Source organism: Cyphomyrmex costatus, unplaced genomic scaffold (genome assembly GCF_001594065.2).
Source record: "Cyphomyrmex costatus isolate MS0001 unplaced genomic scaffold, Ccosl1.0 scaffold97, whole genome shotgun sequence".
Classification (NCBI taxonomy): Eukaryota; Metazoa; Arthropoda; class Insecta; order Hymenoptera; family Formicidae; genus Cyphomyrmex; species Cyphomyrmex costatus.
The window spans coordinates 284,531-306,595 of record NW_017280561.1 but is presented as its reverse complement, the minus strand read 5'-3'; the positions used below and the strand labels follow the sequence as shown (position 1 = coordinate 306,595).

The window sequence follows — 22,065 nt, the reverse complement described above, 5'->3', positions numbered from 1 at the left end:
TCCGGACCAATGGCGACGCTAGATGATTTAATCTTTTAAGTTGTCTTGAAAATTTTAACGAGAAAATGTAAAGAGAATTGCATAAAATAAATATTATATATATATATATATATGGGTGTCCGGAAAATTGAGGTTAATACTTCAAAAGCTAAAACGAAGGAAAAAACTAATAAACATATCAGAAAATTGAAATTTATTTTTCATAATTACAATCATAATTTATTTCATAGTGTTTCAACATAAATAACTACATGTTTTATTTAAAAATTTTTTTACCTTATATTTTTTATTTTCCGGTATTTATGTTGAAACACTGAAATAAATTATGATTGTAATTATGAAAAATAAATTTCAATTTTTTGACATAAAAGTGATTTATAACTTATTGAAAACGACTTATTTCCAAATCTATGTTTATATAACTTTTTTTCCTCCTTTTTGGCTCCCGAGTCACTTCTCAAAGTGTTGATCTCGATTTTTCGGACCCTCTGTATTTCCAAATATTTTTTATTCAGGTTAATTATTAATTCATACTTATTTCAATTTCGAATGCAATGAACGGCAACGCAGTTGCGGGACCATGGAACACATATATCGACTCTCGCATTCGAGTTTGAGGTATTTGAATTGAGAATCCCGCGTTCGAGTTTGAGATACTTGAATTGCGAATCGAAAGATCGCGATTGATCGCGATTCTCAACCGCCGTTCATCCCTCTTTGTAACACGCATTTACCCGGGACCCAACCGTCATTAAAGAGGCAGCGACCGTCAACCGGTTCGTTGTCGTCCGTTAGCAGTTCGTCGTTCGTTTCCTGATTTCGTCAGGTTTGGTTTTCGCCTTTCACGCGCGGATCTCGGCTCTGTGATTTGAAGGTAGGACCCGATAATAGGGAATACGGAATCTGGCCGCGAAGGCAAATTATTCGCACCACCACGTCGCGACGTACGTACCTCGCCGTGACGTTGTTCCTCGCGCGCGCACTTTGTCCCCCACGTTTCGTCCTCCTCTCCACGTCTTTCGTCGGCGTTTTGCGACCCCGTTGTCCTCGTGCCACGTGCACGTTTCCACCGAGCCATCCTGGCCGAATTCTCCCGTGGAACAGAGCGTCACGAGGCGCGAATCTTTGGCGCGCTTAGTTGCCCCTTTAGTCTCGTCCTCTCAATGTCATTCAACGTGTCGTCTCGCTCCTCGCCGACGCTCTCGCCACGCGCATTCAATCTGTCGTCTCGTGCTCTCATCAGCCCTCATTTTATAAGCGAAAATCTGGAGTAATCTTCCATCCGACTCTCAGGTTCGCATGCAGACCGATTCGCTTCATCGAGAGGTTCATAAAAATTCGAGCGTATAAAACCAATTGCACACGAAGCACGTTTTCTTGTTTGCATAATGAATTACTAAAAGTTATATGTTTTGTGCAATTCTAGTTAATTATTAGAATTATAAAATTCAAATAATTTACTACGTATATTGGAATTAAGAAAATATGCATTGTGTGCCATTAATATTTAGCACAAAATCGACTTGAGGCTATGGCTCTCTGAACGTTCCTTTCGTCCCTTCACGTGCGTTGTATACCGTGAATTTGGCACGTTATTTTATGTATTATTGCATCAAAATTCAGTAATTTCTCATGGGCTTTCTACAATAAGCCATTAGTAATAGATTAAAAGTCAAGAATGAGTTGTGAGTAAGTCAATACTGCATTATGTGACAATAATAAGTTAGTAATTAGTCAATTTGGTCGTCTCACTGTGTGGAGAAGTAGCTGAATGAGTGTACACTTTCGGAACTTAAAATGAGATAGACATATGTTTGGTAACTGGCGAAAGCAAAAAAGTCCTAGTGCGGGAATAAAAACATACCTGAGGTAGCCAAATTCCATTTCTTATGATTTAATACTTAAGGCCTGTTTTTTTTATTCCTGCACTAGAGTGTATTAAATTTTCTTTCTCGCTTTTGCCAAATATGAAATGTATGCTTATCTCATGGCATTTTAGGTCCAATCGGGTTCGCACCAACCTTGAGTTAATGATGTACTCACCTATTGGTAAAGTGTATAAGGTCCATCAATAGCAAAGTATTTTTCAACTTAGGATGCTGCAAATCTGGTCGGACCGAAAATGCTTGATATATTTTAGATATAGTTTTCTAAGATTTATGACTTATAATTTTAATTTGATGACTTATCACTAGGATGATATGAGATGACTAATGATTTATTGTAGAAAACTCATTATATGTGTTTCCTTTGTACAAAAATCTCCCCAGTATAACATATAATTCCACAAGTATCACGTCATTTACATTCTTGTGTCTGAGAAATTTAACCGATTTCCTAAGCTTATTGCCTAGAATAGTAACCAAATTGTAGAAATATTTTCTTTCACCAAGTGTTTTGTTCCTTAAGCGATATGAGATAATTTATATTTATTAGGAATCTAAATCAAGATTTTATTTTTATTGAGTTGTCTCCATTTGATTATGAGGAATTTATGTTACCTAGAAATAGATTTCTCCTGCTACTCACTGTATATAGTAATCGAGCTACTTACATGCTTCTTTACCTACTTATTTTTGAGTTACGTTGCAAAAACAAATTATTAGGGATCGCAAAATTAATCGCTTGCTTTTTATTTATACATATCTAGCAATATATATTCGCATAAATGTTAGCACTGCTTCAGTGATCGAGTCAAGTGGAGTTACCATGTATTGTATAGTAGTGTACAGATACATGTAATTCTAAGTCTACGTAAAATTCAAGCAGATTGAAGAACGTTGGCGTTATCAAGTTTACGGCTTTAAAATCAAGTTTACAGATTTAAGAAATTCTTAGATTATAATAATAAATAATTGGCTAAAGAAAGTGAATTGATATAGCGACACATTTGAATTGTAGTAATATGACAACCGATCCGGAACGCGCCGCCAATGCTAGCGGTTCAGAATCCGTCGAAGATGAAGACGATAATCATCGCAAAATTTTACGTAGACCTGATGTGATAGCTGCTCTTCGAGATGGTATTACTGCACCAGGATTAGAGGTATTGCAATATTATGTTCAATTTTCATTCGGTCAACTATATACAAATATACATACATCTTTGAAATTACATAAATTGAACTTATTACATGTGCGCGTATCATTTTATAACGGTATTGCAAAAATCTTTTTCTGATTGGCATGCTTTCCCCGATGCTTGTTTGTTTTTACATCCCATTTAACTGACAATTTTTAATTGAATAAATACATCCTACATATTTATTATGCATCTTGTTAAATTGTGGATTGTCAATCATAATTTTTCCCGATTTAATTAAAATTTCATATAAATGTTTTTTTACCGCCATTGACGCTCTGTATCTTATTAATAAATTTGCCATTATTTTATTGAGTTAAAGAGAAACGAAAATATTTAGTAAAGCTTATAATGAAATATAAAGTTATCAAAATATCTTTGTAGCAAAGTTTTACAAATTCAGTTGTATTTTTAGCAAATGCAGTCTCTTCCTGCTTCCGTCAAACGTAGGATTAAAGCATTGAAACAACTGCAACTCGTCACCACTAACATTGAAGCTAAATTTTACGAGGAGGTCCATGCCTTGGAATGTGAATACTATAAAATGTGTGCGCCTTTGTATGAAAAGCGGAGTGAGATAATATCGGGTGCTTACGAACCAACCGATGAACAATGCGTTTGGGATAGCGACGATGATGAAGAAACGCTAAATAATTATATGAAAGAGAAGGCAAAAATCCAGGATTCTGTAGAAACAAAGGAAGCGTATGTTACTGTTGTTTTAAATATTTAATTATCTGCTTATATATCTAAGAAGCAAATTAGACGCGATTTATTAAACATGGAATCAATTACTGCATATTAAAATTTGTATAATATATTTTAGAACGGAGAATGAGGATGATACTAAAGGCATCCCAGATTTCTGGTTAACAATATTTAAAAATGTAAGTACGCTATCCGAAATGGTTCAGGAACACGACGAACCAATCTTGAAGCATCTACATGATATTAAAGTAAAATTTCTGCCATCAAATCCAATGGTAAGTTGTGGAACAGAGTGATATAATTAACAATTACACAAGAAGTTTGATTTAAATTAATATTTTTTTTAGGGATTTGTTCTCGAATTCTATTTTACACCCAACGAATATTTTTTGAACGCAGTACTCACTAAAGAATATATCATGAAGTGTATTCCGGACAAGAATGATCCATTCAGTTTCGAAGGGCCAGAGATATACAAATGCAAAGTAAAGCTTTTATTTGGTCTAATTAATTTTCAAATAATTACGATGTTAAATGTGATAAATTTTTTGTAGGGCTGTGTAATTGATTGGAAAAAAGGCAAGAATGTTACAATAAAAACTATCAAAAAAAATCAGAAGCATAAATCTCGAGGATCCATGCGCACCGTGACAAAAACTGTTCAAAACGATTCCTTCTTTAATTTCTTTAGTCCACCAATTGGTAATTAATATTATATATATCTTTCAGTTTTTTGTGTAGAACTAAAAACATACTTTATTCGTAATTTAATTTTGATGTAAACATTTACAGTGCCAGAAGACTCGGAAGCTGATATGGATGATGATACTCAAGCTTTACTAACCAGCGATTTTGAATTAGGCCATTATATTAGAGAACGCATAGTTCCTAGAGCTGTACTTTACTATACAGGTAACGTTCATGATTATATTACAATTTTCTATTGTGAATACAATGGATGTAGCGCAATAATTTTTTTTTTATGAAAAGTTGTTAACACGCGGCACATAAAGTTGATGAACATATTAGGTGCGCTCAGCGGACTCAATAGTTGAGTCCGCTAAATGCGCCCATTTAAATTTCGAAATATATTTGTAATTATTATATGTTAATTTTCGCAAATATTTTCCTCATGAGACATTGAATTTCAGGCGAAGGTTTAGATGATGAAGACGAGGATTACGAGGATGAAGATGAAGGAGATGATGATGAAGATGAGGAGGATGAGGAAGAGGAGGCATCTTCCCCTGTTAATGCGCCTTCAGGTGGGAAACAAGGCGATGATCCCAATGAGTGTAAACAACAGTAGAATTACATTAATTGTACCGTAATGAAAAAAGAAAAAAAAATCGTTCGTGCGTTATACAGTATGCAACAACACACTAACGACATCTCTGACCGATAACTGCCTAGATAATCCTGCACCTTGTGGCTCCAAATGTAATCCCTGTTCTTCGTATCAATCATCTAATCATATCATATCTCCTATTCCAGATCAAACATAGAACTCTTCAACATACCAGTGATACAAAAAAAAACATTTAAAAAAAAGAAATTATACGTACCAATCTTCCCTATATCGCCGTTGATGATGAGTAGAATATGCGCCTCATTATACTTCTGCTATAAGGTTTTAATCATAAGTATAAAATAATTGCTCTCGCTCTCGACACTAATTATTATCAATTTTTAATTGCTTCATTTTATACTACTTGTTACGTTTTTATATGCGCTGACAGAGAGGTTGTTTGAATTCTTTTCCGAGAAACGCACGTTGCTCTATGAATAAATTTTTGGGTACTGTTGAAGCATTTTTAATACAAAAGTGAAGAAAAAATTGCTGTATTCAGTGTTTCATTCTTTGCCTTTATTCCTTCATAAAGTGTCCTTCCAAGACTTCCGCAAAAAGAATGATCTTTGGGCATTATTTACAATTGTTATATTAATATCATGCTTTCGTCTATAAATTCGCTACGGAAACGTTTGATACAACGATTTTGTATTACGTCGAAACGGTTCCGAATATAATATTTAACGTGGTATAAAACGCACTACGTCAGATATATATGAAGATATAGTATAAAATTTACATCACGTTTTGAACTCTCTCAAGTATACTAGAGAAAAATCTTGATAAAGAGAATTTTGGTTAAAAAAATTTTTCCAAAAGGAATTGCTTTTTGAGATTTAGTTTTAACTTTTCAAATTAAACATATCTTTTGAAATTAAATAACACTTTTTACGTTATTTGTAATTTTCGATAGACGTAAAAAAGTGGCAACATTTTTTATTTTGTATGGCCCATCTCGGAAGCCAGTTATATTTTTTAGTTCAACAGTAATCTTTGGAGAAATTTTGGTCTTTATGCCACATCAGCTGTATTAAACTTCGTGGAACAGGCCATAAAATTTACAATTAATATAGAATTGAACGTGTAATCATGTAACGATATATGATTCCATAACATTTTTTTATATCTGTATTTAAATTTCTCGTTTGAACATATTCTCATGCATATTAGATTTGATGAACACTTAGGTATTTTGCGTTATGTTAAAATGTGGCAATTATGCTGTGCAATATTGCACGTCAATACAGTCGGAAACGTGCACCATCGAAATGGATGTATATTAATTACTGCAAATGTGCGATTCATTTACTTTTACGCACTATGAACAATTGGAAAAAAAATGACAGTTTTTGTAGAAAAATTTAAAAAACGATTTGCACTAGAAAGAATTGACAATGTAATCTTGCACAGCGTATAATCTAATGTTCTTGTATATAAAGTAATACAGAGAGATATATATATATATAAAAGATACATCTTATTTCTAATAAAACAAACTATGCATTTGATATTATGGTACCTAGAATGTTGTAAATAAATTACTGTACAAGGACTGAAAAATTGATCGAAATAATTAATTGCAAATTAATTTCGCGGAATTATCTCAAATAGAATGTCGTTTTTATCGTTAAATGGATCGCACACCTAACGGTAAAACGATGATAATAATAAATATAAAATCGCTTTGCTTATAAGATTCTTATTATTGGAACGGTTTACTTGCAATCGAATTTTTAGCCGTTTGCATGTATCGCGTTTGTTTTAATCCTCTAAAAAGTACTTATAAAAATACAATTTCTAGATAATGTATTATCTTTCTTTTTCTCCCTCTCGTTCTATTTAGAGCTTCATATTGATACGAAGAAACTCTAAATTATGAAAATTTTCATTAGGCCATGACTTAATAAGATGATAATATAAGATAATGTATGATGAAGGTAGGAGAGTCAGGTACCAATTTGCTCTTGCAAAACGTACCGACCGGACTGCAACAAGCCGAAAGAAACAAATCGTACGATTTTTCTTCCATTTTGTCAGAATGGTAGATCAAATCTTGCCCTGATCCCCTCCTCCATTTCCAGTGTATGTAGAGCTGTTTTGGGAGGTTCGTTATTCAATTATTAACTTAAAAACACAGAAAAAATTATTTTAATTCTGTGTTTGTCTGACAATATTTTTTACTAGGCGTTTTCCTCTTCATCTTCGTCCTCGAACGATACCGCCTCGGTACTACGAGGCAACAGCATAGATACATGACCGTATCTAAGGAAATATTATTTCATTAAAATTTTCAAGTATTCTGTAATCTATCATACATTTGTGAGATCTCACACAAATAAAAGGCATATGTTACTGTCCACAAGCATTTACGAGTAGTTATATATATATATATATGTTTTTAATATTTCTACTTACTTGCTGCTTCTATACTTTTCCTGTATTGCCGTTTGCTGAAAGTTAGGAGCATTGGAGAAGGTTCTACTCAAGTATGCAATACATTCCTTAAGAGTTTTCAAATTGTATCCAGTTGACAGTTCCAATTCGTGTGGCCAAATTTCTTCATGTAATGTATGCCGCGCAAGTGCTAATGCAGACGCAGCCAAGTGACTGGGCAAATATTGTAAATATGGATCTCCCTCCAGCATTGACAACTCACATAAGTACTGAAATAAAGAAATATGAAATGTATTAAAAACTAAGAAAAAAGGATGTGTTACATATTTTTTTTTTACAAAATGCAAAAATGATGAAAAACAATTTTTTTCTATATTGTATTTGAAAATAATATGAAAAGTTTGGTAATAATTTAGAACCTGGATAAAATATTATTTCAATACGTAAACATGTTTTTAAAAAAACAATTGAGATAAAAAATAAGAAAAATTTTATTTAAACTATAAAGCTGTATTATTAAATATGAATATTGAGATATTGCATCTATTTATATGTGTGTATAACAGTTCTTTGTACAAAAAATATAAATTTTTAATTCCAGTTATTTTTTGTAAATACTATATATTTGAAATATTTTTAGGAAATTTCAGAGTATAGGTGATATTTAAGTATTCGAATTGTTTATAATTATTAAAACTTACCATTGCCAAACATTTAATTTTGTCCGACAGATTGTTGCTGATACAGTATTCCATAAGGAATGTGACATACGTCGGTACAGTTAAATCAAACGATAAAACTTTCAATATCAAATTTTCCATTTTTATCACTTGTGTTTTTGTATATGTATCATCTGTGATATATACAAATTCTCCTACATCGGGAGGATAAATCTCCTCGTATTTCCTATTAGATATGAATTATATAATTATATAAGAATTTCACTTAAAAATTAAAATATCAAATAGTTTATGTTCAATAAAAATTGTGATATACAAATTTTGTCAAAGTAACATAATTATTCAAAATAAACTCACGCTGCAATAAACATAGCGGCAGTCCCAACAAGTTGTAATTTTGATCTTACAACACTCATGTACGACAAAAAGCGATCAATATATGAAATAGCTAAGTAAAGCGTCTCGTCCTGCAATCGATATTCTTCAGCTACCTCTACAAGCCAATCTATCAATATAGATCTCATTGAATACGTAATATCAGGTTGTTTCTTCATGTAACCAGGCTTTGGTCTATGTAATGACTGAAAAATAATTAGATAAAAATTTTAGTATTGAAATAAATAAAAGTTTTTGAGATTTTTTTCTCTAGACATATGTATATAAAATGAAGGTTATTTTTTTCATAATAAAAATATTTAAATTTATATGAAAAATATATTTAAATTAAACATTATTAACTTGATATTAATTTATCTTAATTACCCCTTAATATACACAATGATTTTTTTATTATCCTTTACTACACACAATGGGTTATTCATACTTTAAATTAATTTTCACAATTTTAACAAATATGTAAAAATTAAATTAATTATATTTTAACATCTTTAGGAAGTAATTTGTAAGATTGTATATATTTAAAAAAGGTGTATATAAATGTTATAACTAAAATTTGATATTTTTAATTCTTTGAAAGAAACACATATACAGAATACAAATGTGACCTAATCGTGCGTATTAAAAATTAAAACTTGTTACATCAACTTTTATTTAATTTATTATAATAGGATATTTACTGAAATTTTGTAAAAATTCTCGAAAATTTTCGAATTTTTTGTAAACATTTTTCTTTAAAATTCCAAATAGGATTAGATAATTTTTTTAATGCAACTTTATAAAATAGGGTCAAAAATTACAAAATTGATGCAAGCTATATACAATAAAGTACTGAAAATTATTAGAGCATAGAAATTCTACAATAGTTTCACAGATATCTATTATTTTCTACAATTAAAGTCGCAATACCTCTATAGACTATTATAATGAAAGAACATTATAATGTGATATCAGTGAGCTATTCTGTTGAGTAATGTGAACATATACGAATGTATGCCATTTATTACTACCTACTGTCATTTTGCATTGTCAAGAAAAATGATTAAACAACTTTTTTAAAAAAAGAATTTAAATTTAAAAAGTAAAATTCTAAAATTTTCCCTGTATCTTGACAAATTTCATAAAGATCCCTAATTTTAAAGAATAAACAAATTTACAAATTTTAAGTTTCTCAGGATTTTCCAGATAAACACTTCTCTTAAGATTCATTTATAGAAATTAATATAGTATAAAAACAAGCGTATACCTCTGATGTTCGTAAATAATTGTATATATCAGCTCTATATTCATCTACATCAAAGATATTAATTCTCAATTCCTTATTACATTCCCTTCTGAGTCTATACTCCTCATTGGAAGAACTGCTATATGTTAGAGATTTCTCCAATGACATCCCCAGAGACATAGGGCTATCTTTCGATAAGATGTCATCATTCTTATTTTGCTGGACTTCTTCAATCTTGTTATAAAACACATAAGTAGAAGTGCTATCTATAGTCTGTATTTCTAATCTCGGCTGTACTTTATCACACTTTGCTGTTGCTTCTTTTACTTCCTTGTTTTCCTTTGAGTTTCTAAGAGCAACAGATGTCTCTTCTTCTAATTTATCCTCATAAATTTTGAAGGTTGGTTCCTCCTTCTTATAAAAGCCTTCTTCATAAATTTTAAAAGACTCAGATTGCATAGGTATAAATGCTTTAGCTTTGATATATTTCTCATCTTTGCAGATTTCCTGTTAAAAGAAAAAGAGAAAAATTTTATAAAATAATTTCTAACACTTAACTTTCTGTTGCAATCATTTAGTAATAATAAATATTTAATGCAATGCTTGACTGCAGAATAATCATCTAGGCGAGTTTCTTAATTCATCACTTAACATGCAATTGCAGCTTTAAAGAACAAAATTTAAAAAATTTGCCTTATATATTAAACTGTAAAAAGAGGCTAACTTAATTTTTACAATTGCAGTAGAGAAATTTGCCAGAGGAAAATAATTATCAATATTGCAACTAATAAATCTTTTTAATCTACAATATTTTAATTTTAATTTATAACCGCGTCGAGATGGATTCTTTCAAGAATTCAGCGAAGGCGCGAACGGCACCGTACGACATGTCATACGGCAACGTGACGTCTATTCCGATTTCGAGAAGGAAAAAACGAGAGCGATGAGAATACGAAATGGCTCTACGTACAGGCTTCGTCCCGTTTCGTGGGCAATTGTTGTGCAGGACTCCAAGGACAGCACGTTTCGCCTGATGCAGCACCTGTGTTTGCGTGTTCACGGCAGCAGCGGCGAGACTCTCCTTCCCGCGTCCGCGCAAATCGCCGGTAATGCGATTCTCCTGATCCTCGTGTATCCTGATTGCAGCCATTATCAGCGTGACTGGCGATAATATTCCTCACGTACGGAAGAAATTCAATGAACGTCGTGTACGGGACTGCGGAATTCCGCCGCCGGGACGGGGTCCGGGGTGACGATAAACGACTGTAATAAATAACAACGTGCGCGTGTCCGTCCCGGTTCCTTCAACGTGCCGCGACGAAACGTAGATACCCCCGAATCTTCCTATAACTGATCAGGCATGACAGGAATTACAGAATTTCGGGCGGACTTGGCAACCAACGGGCCACGGTTGCCGTTTGATTTCAAACAAACTAACTCCAACAGCTGGCGGGACGTTATCGAAAACGTTGCACAAAATCAACCAATGGCAAGCGTGGGAAACGTACGGACCAATTGCAGCGTTGCTCATTTGACTGCGCGTTCGCAAACTCGTCCTTTTGTGCGAGTATTCCACTTTAGGCCGCAGCATACACTTGCATGACGCATAAGAGAATCAACCAATCAAAATGCTTCTCTTCCGTGAAGTGGGAGCAAAAAAAAAAAGGATTATGATTTGTTGATTCTCTTATACGTCATGCAAAATGTGTGCTGCGGCCTTTTAAAAACGGGAGCACAGCGTCAAAACGCTAGCGACTCTCTTCACTTTGACCTCCTATTGAAAATTGAGATTGAAAGTTAAAAATTGAAATTTGACCAATGAGGATAAAAGAATTTTAACCCCTATTATTTTAATTAGCCAAAATTCAATCTTCCAATCTTCAATGTGTAGTCTGATTCCGGCCTAACGCAAACTCATAATACGTAAGAAAATGGACCAATCAAAATCTCTCATTTCCTTTTTTTTTCTAAGAAATAAAAACTTTGACTGGTTGATTTTTTTTGCTTTACCCCGGATCAATGGGTGCTTTCCAATTACAATATCCCTAGACACTTTCGTGCACACGGGAAAAAACAACGAAATGGGACGATGAAAATATTATTGAAGTAAGTAATTATTTGGTATCAATAAATTTTTGTTATAAGTATATTTAACAAAATAATATATATATATATTTTTTTATTTCTTTGTTATATTTTTTTGTTTTACATATTCATAACGTTAAAAGAAATAAAATCTAAAATACCTTTTGTCTTCTTTTAGTCGATCTTTTCGAAAATATTTTTAGATTATATGCATTATAATAAACAAATTTTTGTACAAATTTATAGAGTGCTATGCTAATTTTTCATAAATTGTTCTTCTAGTTGAAATACACGGAAATGCACCACCACGGATTACAAAATATCAAGGTACGGGCATGTACTAAAAAATTAACCTTACTCGATCTATTCGAAATCGCTGTTCCAATTGAGTCATGCACAACGCTACACTTTGTGCATTCCTGTGTACGTATGTGTCAAGATGTGTTGAGTAATTGGAAAGCACCCAATATGTGTTTTAAGCCAGGAGAATAATCGACTATGATTCGTCCATTCCTTATGGTTAAAACTTAAAACTCTATTGTAGATCCGGGTTCATCAATATGCAAAAGTCTGTTCTCTAGTTTTCAGGCCTGCAGAATAAGATTTTTAGAACTTTAGAAATATGGGTGAGTGTCTTAATTGTGGACCATTTAATTGACACTAAAGGTGAGTTTATTTTCGGGTCTTAACCCTAAAATCTTAAAATTCAGCCAATAAGGCTGCCAGTCCTAACCAAAATCTATATTCCATCAACTAAATTTTAGGATTATTATTATAAAATAAGTATCTCCATAAATAAGTATGTATACTTGTAATTCTATAATATTTTACATATTGTCATAAATGTACAATTTTTTTTCTGCACTTATCATCCCAATTAATAATTAAATTAGACAATAACAATAAAATCACAATTTAAAAAAAAAACGATCCTCGTGATCAGGAGGATCCCGTTTGCCTACATTCTCGATTGCACATCACATTGACCGGTGCCTAGTAACTTTTTACAGCTTTACCAATGAGGGGTTATATTATTTTTAAATTGATCAATCAACGAACAATGTGTGCAATTGTGCATGAGACAATCGGAACCTTCCCCTCGTGATCTATACGGTCAATCAATATAAACTGATTTGTAACAGTTAAAAATTTTTATTCTTATTGCTGCATTCAGCAGAAAAGCAGTTTTTTATTTGAATATAAAAATGGATTATATTAATTATCATAAAAACGGCTGTTAAACTAAAAGACTATTACACAAAAATATCGTAAAAAATTATAATATTTTTATATTATTATTATAAAAACAATTAAAGAATTACAGTTTTGCAATGTTTCTGGGATATTTTACGAGCGATATATTACTGATATCTTGCACAGGCATATTGTTATTTTTGTAATATCTCTGCATTTTGTTACATTGCAATCTGCAATATTGCAGTAATATTGTAGCATATTTCTGTGCTGTATGGGAAGTTTTTGCAAATATAATAATAATGAATCGCGTCCTCTATTAAAATTGCCATAAATATAAATACAATTGTGTAAGCATATCTAAAAGACTATATGCTTATTATTTCTATGCCCTTCTGTTTACAATGTACACAAAAATATTGCCTCTGTATATATATTGACCTTTGTTCGAATTTCGAATATAATGAGGCCCATATATAAAGAAAGAAGTATCGGTTAAAGTGCCAATTAACATCTACTGGTAAAGGGAGTTGAAAATGATTGAATATCTTAATATTGTTAGTTTCTCGATCGGATCGTATCCGATATTAAATCAATAGATCTAATATTCGTACTAATTTTTTGTGTATTTGATATAATATTGGAGATGGAGAGGATGGAAAAGATCGATACAACCGAAGATGATAAGCGTGATCAAGTTGAATATCTGGAGACACCCACTACGTCTGAAAACGATTTGATGAAATATAGGTAAGATGAGAGCAGTAATATATTAACAGGGCTGGGCATACACTTGAAATACTTTTATTTGAAAAATAGTGTATTTGTAAGACAATTGTATTTTGTAAATTGTGTTTCAGTGGAGTACATGAAATGGGGAGGGTAAGAGAGAGAGAGGATATTTTATATTTTGTATTTTATTATGGGAGCGTGTAAAGTTTAAATTTTGCATTTTATATTTTAGTAACAAAAGATTAAAACTATTTTATATTTTAAATACCAAAATTGACAATTCATCTTATTATTTGAATTACAAAATACAAAAAACTTTTAATCTTTCGATTTTAAACACAAAGTACGTAATACTTTCATGTGCTCCGCTAAAATATAAAATACAAAATACTTGGATTGCAAATACTGTGTTAAAAAAAATATATATATATAAACATATATGTATATATATATATTATGTATATACTTGCAGTAAGAACCCTTATAGAAATTTTACACTCTTATTGCATGGTCATTATACACTACATATATATATATATATATTTATTAACAGTTAGCACTTATAATACTCAAAATAAATATATATATGATTAATTGGCTAGTAATAAATTTCTATAAAGTACAATTTTTATTGATATATAATAAGTAAGAGAACATTACAAAAAATTAAATTTTTCTTATATGATCAATATCATATAATAATGTGCGATATATATCTTATTATTTCATTATATTTGTTTTATTTTTCAAATTTAGAGTTATTAGATTACGAAATGGGTTAACAGCTTTGTTAATATCCGAGAAAAAAGAATGTGATGAAAATGAAGATGATGATAGTGGCGAAGGCAGTGAAGATGGTTCTCCAGTTAAACGAATTAAAAAACATGAATTGACAGTATATATATATACATGAATAAAATATAATAACAAAGTATCGTAAGATATAAATTACACAACTAACAATAAGCAATAAAACAATTTTATTTGATAAACTGCAGAATCAATAAGTGTATTAATATTTATAAATAATATTTTATGTATCCAGGTGTACAAAATGCACATCAAAATTATTTTCAACTTTAAAAGACAATCCTAAACTATAAACTAGGAAAAATTAAATTGATAAGCAATTTAATGATATTGATTCTAATATAAACGTCTCAAAAAGCTGTAAATAATTTGATGTTAAATATAAGCATCTAATAATAAATTTATCAGCATTATTAAATTATTTACAGTTCTTTAATATTATTATCATTTTATTAGAATTGTAATATCAAACAAAGACCTACATAATCACATGAAAAGTATCTATATCTTAGAACCTAAAATTCACATGTTATCAGTTTTATTAGAAATTTTTGTTTGACAAACTTGATCTCCTCTACTATCTACTGCAAGAAAGTTTCAAAAAATTTATTTCTAAATGTGTGACTCTCAGGTTGAAATTGTTTACGAATCTCTTAGGGTTGGGATTATACTGACCGTAATCTGTTATAAACTTATGCCGTAATCTGTAAAAATTGAACAATTATAATCGATTATTCCCCTCTCATTCGACTGTGATTGGTCAATCTTTACAGATTACCGCATAAGTTAACAGATTACGGCCAGTATAAATCAACCCTTTAATTGTACTCATTTTCAACTTAACATTATATGTGCAATATATTATGTGTAACGGCCTGCGCACGATAGAAAAAATATTAGGAACAGAAATAAATATTAAGATTTCAACTTATCAGAAATCGTATGTTCCGGTGTAACTGCATGGTATCTGATAGGTTGAAATATTAATATTTATTCCTCTTCCTAATATTTCCTCCATTGTGCGCAGGACCTAAATATGTTGTGTATACATAAAATTTTTTTAAACATAGGTAGAATGTGGTTTAGACGTGGGAGTAGGCAGATTCAGTGATAAAGAAATTCCAAACATTGCACTTTTTGTTGAGTATATGGTTTCTAGAGGATCTGAAAAATATGAAGATGTAATTAAAATACAATATAATGCACGAATTATAAAATTTATTCGTATTTATAAATGTTAAATGTCTTTTTACTTGCAGGAAAATGATTTTATTGAATTTATCAGTAAGCATAGCGGATGTAATAATAGCGTAACAGATTACGAGCATACAACATTTTACTTTGCATTGGTGAAAATTTTTCTCAAAATTTTTCATATAATTTTTCAATAATTTTATATAAAAATATTAGAATTTTATAGAATTTCTCAATAATATATTATTACTTTTTAGAAAAGTTCTCAGATTTTTTAAGTACAAATTGAAATACTTTTTAGAAATATCGACAAAGTCTAAGTTTTTATTTAGAATTTTGTATTTGGATGATTTAGAAATTCTCTCTCTTAGACCTGGCTTTTTATTATCTGATTAATTTGCGATTAAGCTTATCCCTGCTTAAAATTTTCTATAGAAAACTATTAAGAAAATTCTATAGTTTTTAATGAGCGTTTTGAATCGGTAAATCCCAATCCGCAATAGTTTTCTATTATTAGATATACTCATAGAATCTTATTGATAACTGTAGAGCTTCTATAGTCGCTCTCGTGCGCTACTATAGAAACTATTAAAAACTATAAATACCTATACAAACTCTATATGTTCCTATAGGTTTTTATAGAAAATTTTAAGCAGGGATATTAAGTTGCAGATATTTCACCCAATGGGGTTTCATCCATGATATCATATCATAGATGAAGCCTGTTGAGATAAAACATCAGGTTAAACCTAACCATAAGTTAAATAGATAATGAAAATCGGATCTTAGATTTATAAGATTTTTTAATAATAACTTATTTAATATTTATTTAATAATAAAATTTTTAGTAATAACAGAAACAACCTTTTGTCAATAAAAAAGTATAAGTTATTTTTTCAGAAACACACATTAAAAAATTTTAGAGCTCTTAGAATACTCACATATATGAAAAATTCTAAGAAAATATATGTAGACTTAATTAATTCTTTCTGACAAATAATCAAATTAGTATAAAAGTTCAGAGATAAATTTTCATTATAGGGTGGTATTCAAAAGAAACAATTGTCATCAGCACTTGATCGCTTTACTCATTTTTTCATTAAGCCCTTAATGAAAAAAGATGTCATCAAACGGATGACAGAGATTGTAAAAGAAGGTACATATATAAATTGTAATCGTAATAATGTACGCCGCAAGTTGCAGTCTTGATATTGTAACATGTTTATATAGACTTGCAGTTGTCTTCATCTTCATATGATACGCCCAGAAGAAATCGATTATTATCGTCTTTCGCACCAATTGGACATCCAGTCAATAAATTTCCATTGCTTTATGCAATGACAATGAATTATGATAATGATGAAAGCATAGACAAATTGTACGATGCACTGCACACTTTTAGAGAGCGCCATTACAGCGCTCACAGAATGAAACTAGTTATACAAGTATAAATTTATCGCTCGTCAAAGTGAACATTATTGATTAAATAATAAAAGGAGAATCAATGATTGAATACTCTTATTTAAGTATATTTAATTCATAACATAACAGTAGTATCTTTTTATAGGCGACATTATCACTGGATACATTGGAAAAATACGTTAAAAGGTTCTTTATTGATATACCAAGTAACTGGCTACCTCCTGATGACTTTACCAAATTTACAAGCAATGATTATCTTAATATTAATAATTTCCGAAAAATATATAAAATTAAACCTTTCAAAAATATTTGCCATGTACGTGATTTGAACACACAAATCCAAAAAGAACTATACACACACGCAATATATGTATAAAGGGTATTCCAGAAGTAAGCGCAGGAGTCGACATGTTCCTCATGAAAAAGTGAAAATTAATAGCAAAATCTTGAGGCATCAATCGCCATCGAATCGATGTCAATTCGACGTCGATTAGATGATTTCGACATAGATCGACATCAATTCGATGTAGATTCCATTGTCATTCTCATGACTATGTGTCGTTATATCGAATTTACAATTAATATTACTTCTCATCAGTTAAATCGAATTCAATTTAAGAATACTGCAGTAGATGTTAATTAATATAAAGATTTCACGAATTTTTGCAATACTTGTTCGGTACTGTGCCGTTTAGCGGTATGTCCGTCAAAGGATTCGTCGCGCGATCGATCGCTTATAGCGTTTTCTCTTAGCTGCACCAGTGCAACACTCAGCTGAACTTTTGCACTAGTTCATCTTTCTTCCTTTTCTCTCCAGGAGAAGGGAAAAGGAAAAAAAGATGAACTGGTGCATAATCACCCTATACTGGTGCAGCCAAGAGAAAACGCTATTATAGTTGCACCGCTTCTGACGACGCGAATTTCATGCCTTGTGGTTATTTTCAAATGTTCACCGTTTGAAATTTATTGTTGCCTCAAGATTTTGCTATTAACATTTTCGATTCACTTTTTCATGAGGAATACGTAAGTGCCGGGTTCTGGAACACCCGTATATATACATGCTGAAAAATATATAAAACAAAAATTATCTTTTACAGCTACAAATAACGTGGGTTATGCCTTCATTACTTCATTTATATAAAAGTAAACCACATAATTATATATTATGGATTATTAAGCATGAGGGAAAAGGTTCCTTAATCAGTTATCTACTTAAGAAACGATGGGCTTTCGGTTTTGTACATGATAATCCTGACGATGATTTTGAACATAATTCTATATATACATTATTTAATTTTACTATAAATCTCACCCAAGAGGGATTACAGCATGTGAGCAAAATTCTAGATGTGATATTTTCATTTATTAATTTACTAAAAAGTAAAGGTCCGCAGAAAAGAATTTATGACGAGATTTATAAGATCACAGAAAATAAGTTTAGGTAAATCAGTTGAACGAATATAAATAGAGACGTGTAGAAAATAAAACTCGATAAAATAATATAAATATTTGTAGAACGTCACTTATACTTGGAAGTTGTTTTTTCAGATTGTTAGGTAATAATGATTATGTAGACTGTTTGTGTAAGAATATGCATTTGTATCCACCGCGCGATTATATAACTGGAAAGCAGAATTACTTTGAGTACGACCCAGAAGCTATACAAAATTGTTTGTATTATTTGATGCCAGAGACCGTGAATATCATGATTTTCGACAAAAATTTATCGGAATCTGATCATGATCAAATACCAGAAAACTGGATCGAACGCTGGAGATCTATTGAACCATTACCAGATTTTCATTTACCATTTTTAAATGAATCACTTACTAGCAACGACGATGCATTATTTAAAATAACTCGGAATTATCCTATAAAATTAATTGAAAATCGTTTATTGGAGATTTGGTATCTCCAAAAGATAGGGCCGAAATGTTATATAAATTTCCAATTTATTGCTTACCCTCTGGGATTTCAGTCGCCAAAAACGTACGTGATATAATAATAAGCTTGAAAATGTAGTAATACTCTACATTAGGTAGTAGTTATATTAATAATAATATATAGTTAATATAGTATTGTAGATCTTATGTACTATAATTTCTATCTAATAATTATACATATAATATACCTATCATGATTTCTATATAATCATTTGTACCTTGTTAATAAAATATTTACATTATATTTAATGACATTTTAGTGCAGCTTTGATGAAAATGTATTGCAATGTATTTAAACAATTATTGCAAACAGAATTATTTCCGGCTATAATGTCAGATATTCACTATGATATCACTGTCAGTGAAAAAGGTATTATTATAAAAATGAATGGATTTAACGAAAAACTGTTGGTACGTATATTTTAAAAATATGTGTTGGTGTTCTAAATATAATTTCGAGATACATATCAATATTTTATTTCTATTGCAGAAGTTTCTGTCAATTGTTGCAACATACATGACGAAGTATTCAACTGTTGTTAAGAAGAACTTATTTGAATCCGTTAAAGTGAAACAACTTGAAATATGTTATAATAAATTTACGAAACCTGAAAAACTCATTAAGTATTGACTATTTATTATCGAATATTATTACAATATTATGCAAAAGTTATAAAATTGTACTTAAATTGTACAGTTATATATTCATGTTATTATAATAATTATTATTAATTCTCACATAAATTTTAGAAAAACTTAATGATATACGTATATTAATCATGAGAAATGATATTATAAAATGAATTGTATCGAATTCTGATTTTACAATGATGCATATATTTTTATTCTTTTTCGCAGGAACGTGAAATTATGCATACTAAAGGAAACTATCCATTATACACATATTGATACATACATTGCTCTACGTGATATTAATTTTGAAGAATTCCAAAAATTCGTGAAATCTTTCACCGATTGTCTGTACATTCAATGCTTCGTGCGAGGCAGCATATTGCGGGATACTGTGATTAATGCTGTAAAGCAATATGTCAAAGAGATAAATTGTTCTCCATTAGTCCTTAGTGCGACATCGCAGACAGAAATCACTCAGATACCCTTGGGCACATCCTATTGCAAATTAAAAAATATCGACAAAACTGATGTAAATTCAGTAATAACAAATTATTATCAAGTCGGTATCAAGTCGATTGAATTATCTGCATTACTTGATGTGATAATTGTAAGTATTGTACAACATCGCTTTTCTTATATCGTATTATGGATGCTTGGAATTTTTGGTATACATTCATTATTTATATCTATTTATTTTTAATTTAAAAATAAATTAAATATAATAATAATAAATAATAATAAGGCTCTATAAATATAAAACAAAATAAAACAATTGAAGGACTAAAAGAGCCAGTCGTGTAATAAAGAACGTTTAATTTATAAAATAAAAATAAAAATAATTACAAACGTTTCGGCGCCGATCGGGTCATTCTCAATGTTACAGAAAATAAATTATAAATATAAAATTATTAGAAATCTATAAATTATTGCTTCATAATTCTTGTTTTTTCCTTTAATGTTGCAAGTCAGTAAATAAAATTAATGAAATATAAATAACATCTTCGATTTTCGCGATCGATCTTATTTGTAGATACATTCTTCTGTACATTTTCAGAATATAATGCTAGACATATTAGATGATGATTCATTCTTTCAAGAACAGTTTGATGATGGCGACATCTGCGTCCGTCGAGATGACAATGAAATTTTAGGATTTTCTATTACCGTTTATACTGATGAGACACATAAACATACAAGCAAGTACATGGACCAGCTAATCGGGGAATTTTTGAAAAAAATTATTAAAGTATTAGGAGAGTTCTCACATGATGATTTTAATATTACCAAGAAATCACTAATAAAAGAAGAACGGGAACAATTAACCGATATCATGTTTCCGGAAAACGAAGTCGATAGAAACTGGAATGAGATTATGAAGCAGCAATACATGTTTGATAAATTTGAGAAGAAAATAGTTGCAATAAATAATATAAAACTCGATGAGTTACGAAAATGGTTTGCATTGAACGTACTGAACGAAAGTAATTTCAGAAAATTAAGCTTACATGTTGTAGGAACTGATCCAAAGGAAGTAAAAACCAGGAAAGCAAATGGTGAGTATCGATAACTGTTTTGGTCGAATTTTGGTCGACATGTATTTAATTGTTTTTGATTTTGTGACATTATATTTCACTTTACATTTTTTGTTGTTGGCGATTGTGCTAAACGTTATTAAAACAATTAAAATAAAAAGACTTGATTGTGGATACTGCAACGGATTCTAATAAAATACAAGATTTTGTTTTGGAATATATAATTGACGATCAGCAGGAAACTAAAAGTAATTATATCACGAACATAGAACAATAAAAAAAAGTTTCCTTTATTTATTCTTGCATTGAGAAAATAATAAATGATGTTATTTTTTAAACCACTCTTGCTTCTTTCTTACGATAATAATGTTCTTTTTTTTATTGAATATTTAAATTCAATACTATAATCTTCTTATCTTTTGACTATTCTTTTTATTGTAATAATAATCAAATCCAATTGCAGAATATTTATACTAATATTTAAATATTTATAATATTAATATTTAAATATCTTGTTATGGATTGTTTTAATTTTATGTAAAATTTTTTTAATAACTTAATTATTAAACCACTATTCAGCAATTGTAAATCATATAGAACAAATAAATAAACAACATATATATCTATGATTTTGCTCATTATTTCGATACTTTTCTACTTAACAATATTACATAGAACACTATA

The 22,065-nt window shown here is 30.3% G+C and overlaps 3 protein-coding genes across 7 annotated transcripts; 2 read left to right on the top strand and 1 right to left on the bottom strand.

Moving 5' to 3' along the window:
* Positions 1–741: 741 nt before the first annotated feature.
* Positions 742–5,616, top strand: Nap1 (Nucleosome assembly protein 1). Of its 5 annotated transcripts, none has more exons than XM_018550217.1 (9): positions 742–874; positions 2,902–3,046; positions 3,498–3,787; positions 3,909–4,065; positions 4,138–4,275; positions 4,345–4,492; positions 4,583–4,702; positions 4,942–5,055; positions 5,285–5,616. In XM_018550217.1, exons 2-9 carry the CDS (start codon positions 2,906–2,908, stop codon positions 5,293–5,295), a joined length of 1,119 nt encoding a protein of 372 aa, XP_018405719.1. In that variant the 5' UTR covers positions 742–874; positions 2,902–2,905; the 3' UTR covers positions 5,296–5,616. The 5 variants fall into 5 exon arrangements, with proteins under 5 accessions (XP_018405719.1, XP_018405718.1, XP_018405716.1 ...); XM_018550216.1 differs by having other exon boundaries at positions 4,942–5,085; XM_018550214.1 differs by having other exon boundaries at positions 4,942–5,616.
* A 1,354-nt stretch (positions 5,617–6,970) lies between these two features.
* On the bottom strand, positions 6,971–11,275 carry CycA (cyclin A). The gene is made up of 6 exons (XM_018550300.1): positions 10,807–11,275; positions 9,858–10,343; positions 8,573–8,796; positions 8,237–8,441; positions 7,557–7,804; positions 6,971–7,403 (listed from the first exon to the last, which is right to left on the bottom strand). The coding sequence occupies exons 1-6, from the start codon at positions 10,984–10,986 to the stop codon at positions 7,322–7,324; spliced, it is 1,425 nt and encodes a 474-aa protein (XP_018405802.1). The 5' UTR covers positions 10,987–11,275; the 3' UTR covers positions 6,971–7,321.
* A 4,530-nt stretch (positions 11,276–15,805) lies between these two features.
* On the top strand, positions 15,806–21,658 carry LOC108782157 (nardilysin). The gene is made up of 12 exons (XM_018550337.1): positions 15,806–15,838; positions 15,917–16,006; positions 16,893–17,007; positions 17,082–17,296; positions 17,419–17,589; positions 18,371–18,714; positions 18,822–19,262; positions 19,477–19,627; positions 19,707–19,840; positions 20,075–20,456; positions 20,904–21,390; positions 21,561–21,658. Exons 1-12 carry the CDS (start codon positions 15,806–15,808, stop codon positions 21,656–21,658), a joined length of 2,661 nt encoding a protein of 886 aa, XP_018405839.1.
* Positions 21,659–22,065: the final 407 nt, after the last annotated feature.

Coding starts and splice junctions, on each gene's coding strand:
- Nap1 (XM_018550214.1), top strand. CDS start 2,906: ATGACAACCGATCCGGAACGCGCCGCCAATGCTAGCGGTTCAGAATCC. Junction 3,047..3,497: donor TTACTGCACCAGGATTAGAG/GTATTGCAATAT, acceptor TTGTATTTTTAG/CAAATGCAGTCTCTTCCTGC. Junction 3,788..3,908: donor TCTGTAGAAACAAAGGAAGC/GTATGTTACTGT, acceptor AATATATTTTAG/AACGGAGAATGAGGATGATA.
- CycA (XM_018550300.1), bottom strand. CDS start 10,986: ATGGCTGCAATCAGGATACACGAGGATCAGGAGAATCGCATTACCGGC. Junction 10,344..10,806: donor CACGAAACGGGACGAAGCCT/GTACGTAGAGCC, acceptor TTCTTTTAACAG/GAAATCTGCAAAGATGAGAA. Junction 8,442..8,572: donor GCCGCTATGTTTATTGCAGC/GTGAGTTTATTT, acceptor CATATCTAATAG/GAAATACGAGGAGATTTATC.
- LOC108782157 (XM_018550337.1), top strand. CDS start 15,806: ATGGTTTCTAGAGGATCTGAAAAATATGAAGAT. Junction 17,590..18,370: donor CTTTCAAAAATATTTGCCAT/GTACGTGATTTG, acceptor TATCTTTTACAG/CTACAAATAACGTGGGTTAT. Junction 20,457..20,903: donor CATTACTTGATGTGATAATT/GTAAGTATTGTA, acceptor GTACATTTTCAG/AATATAATGCTAGACATATT.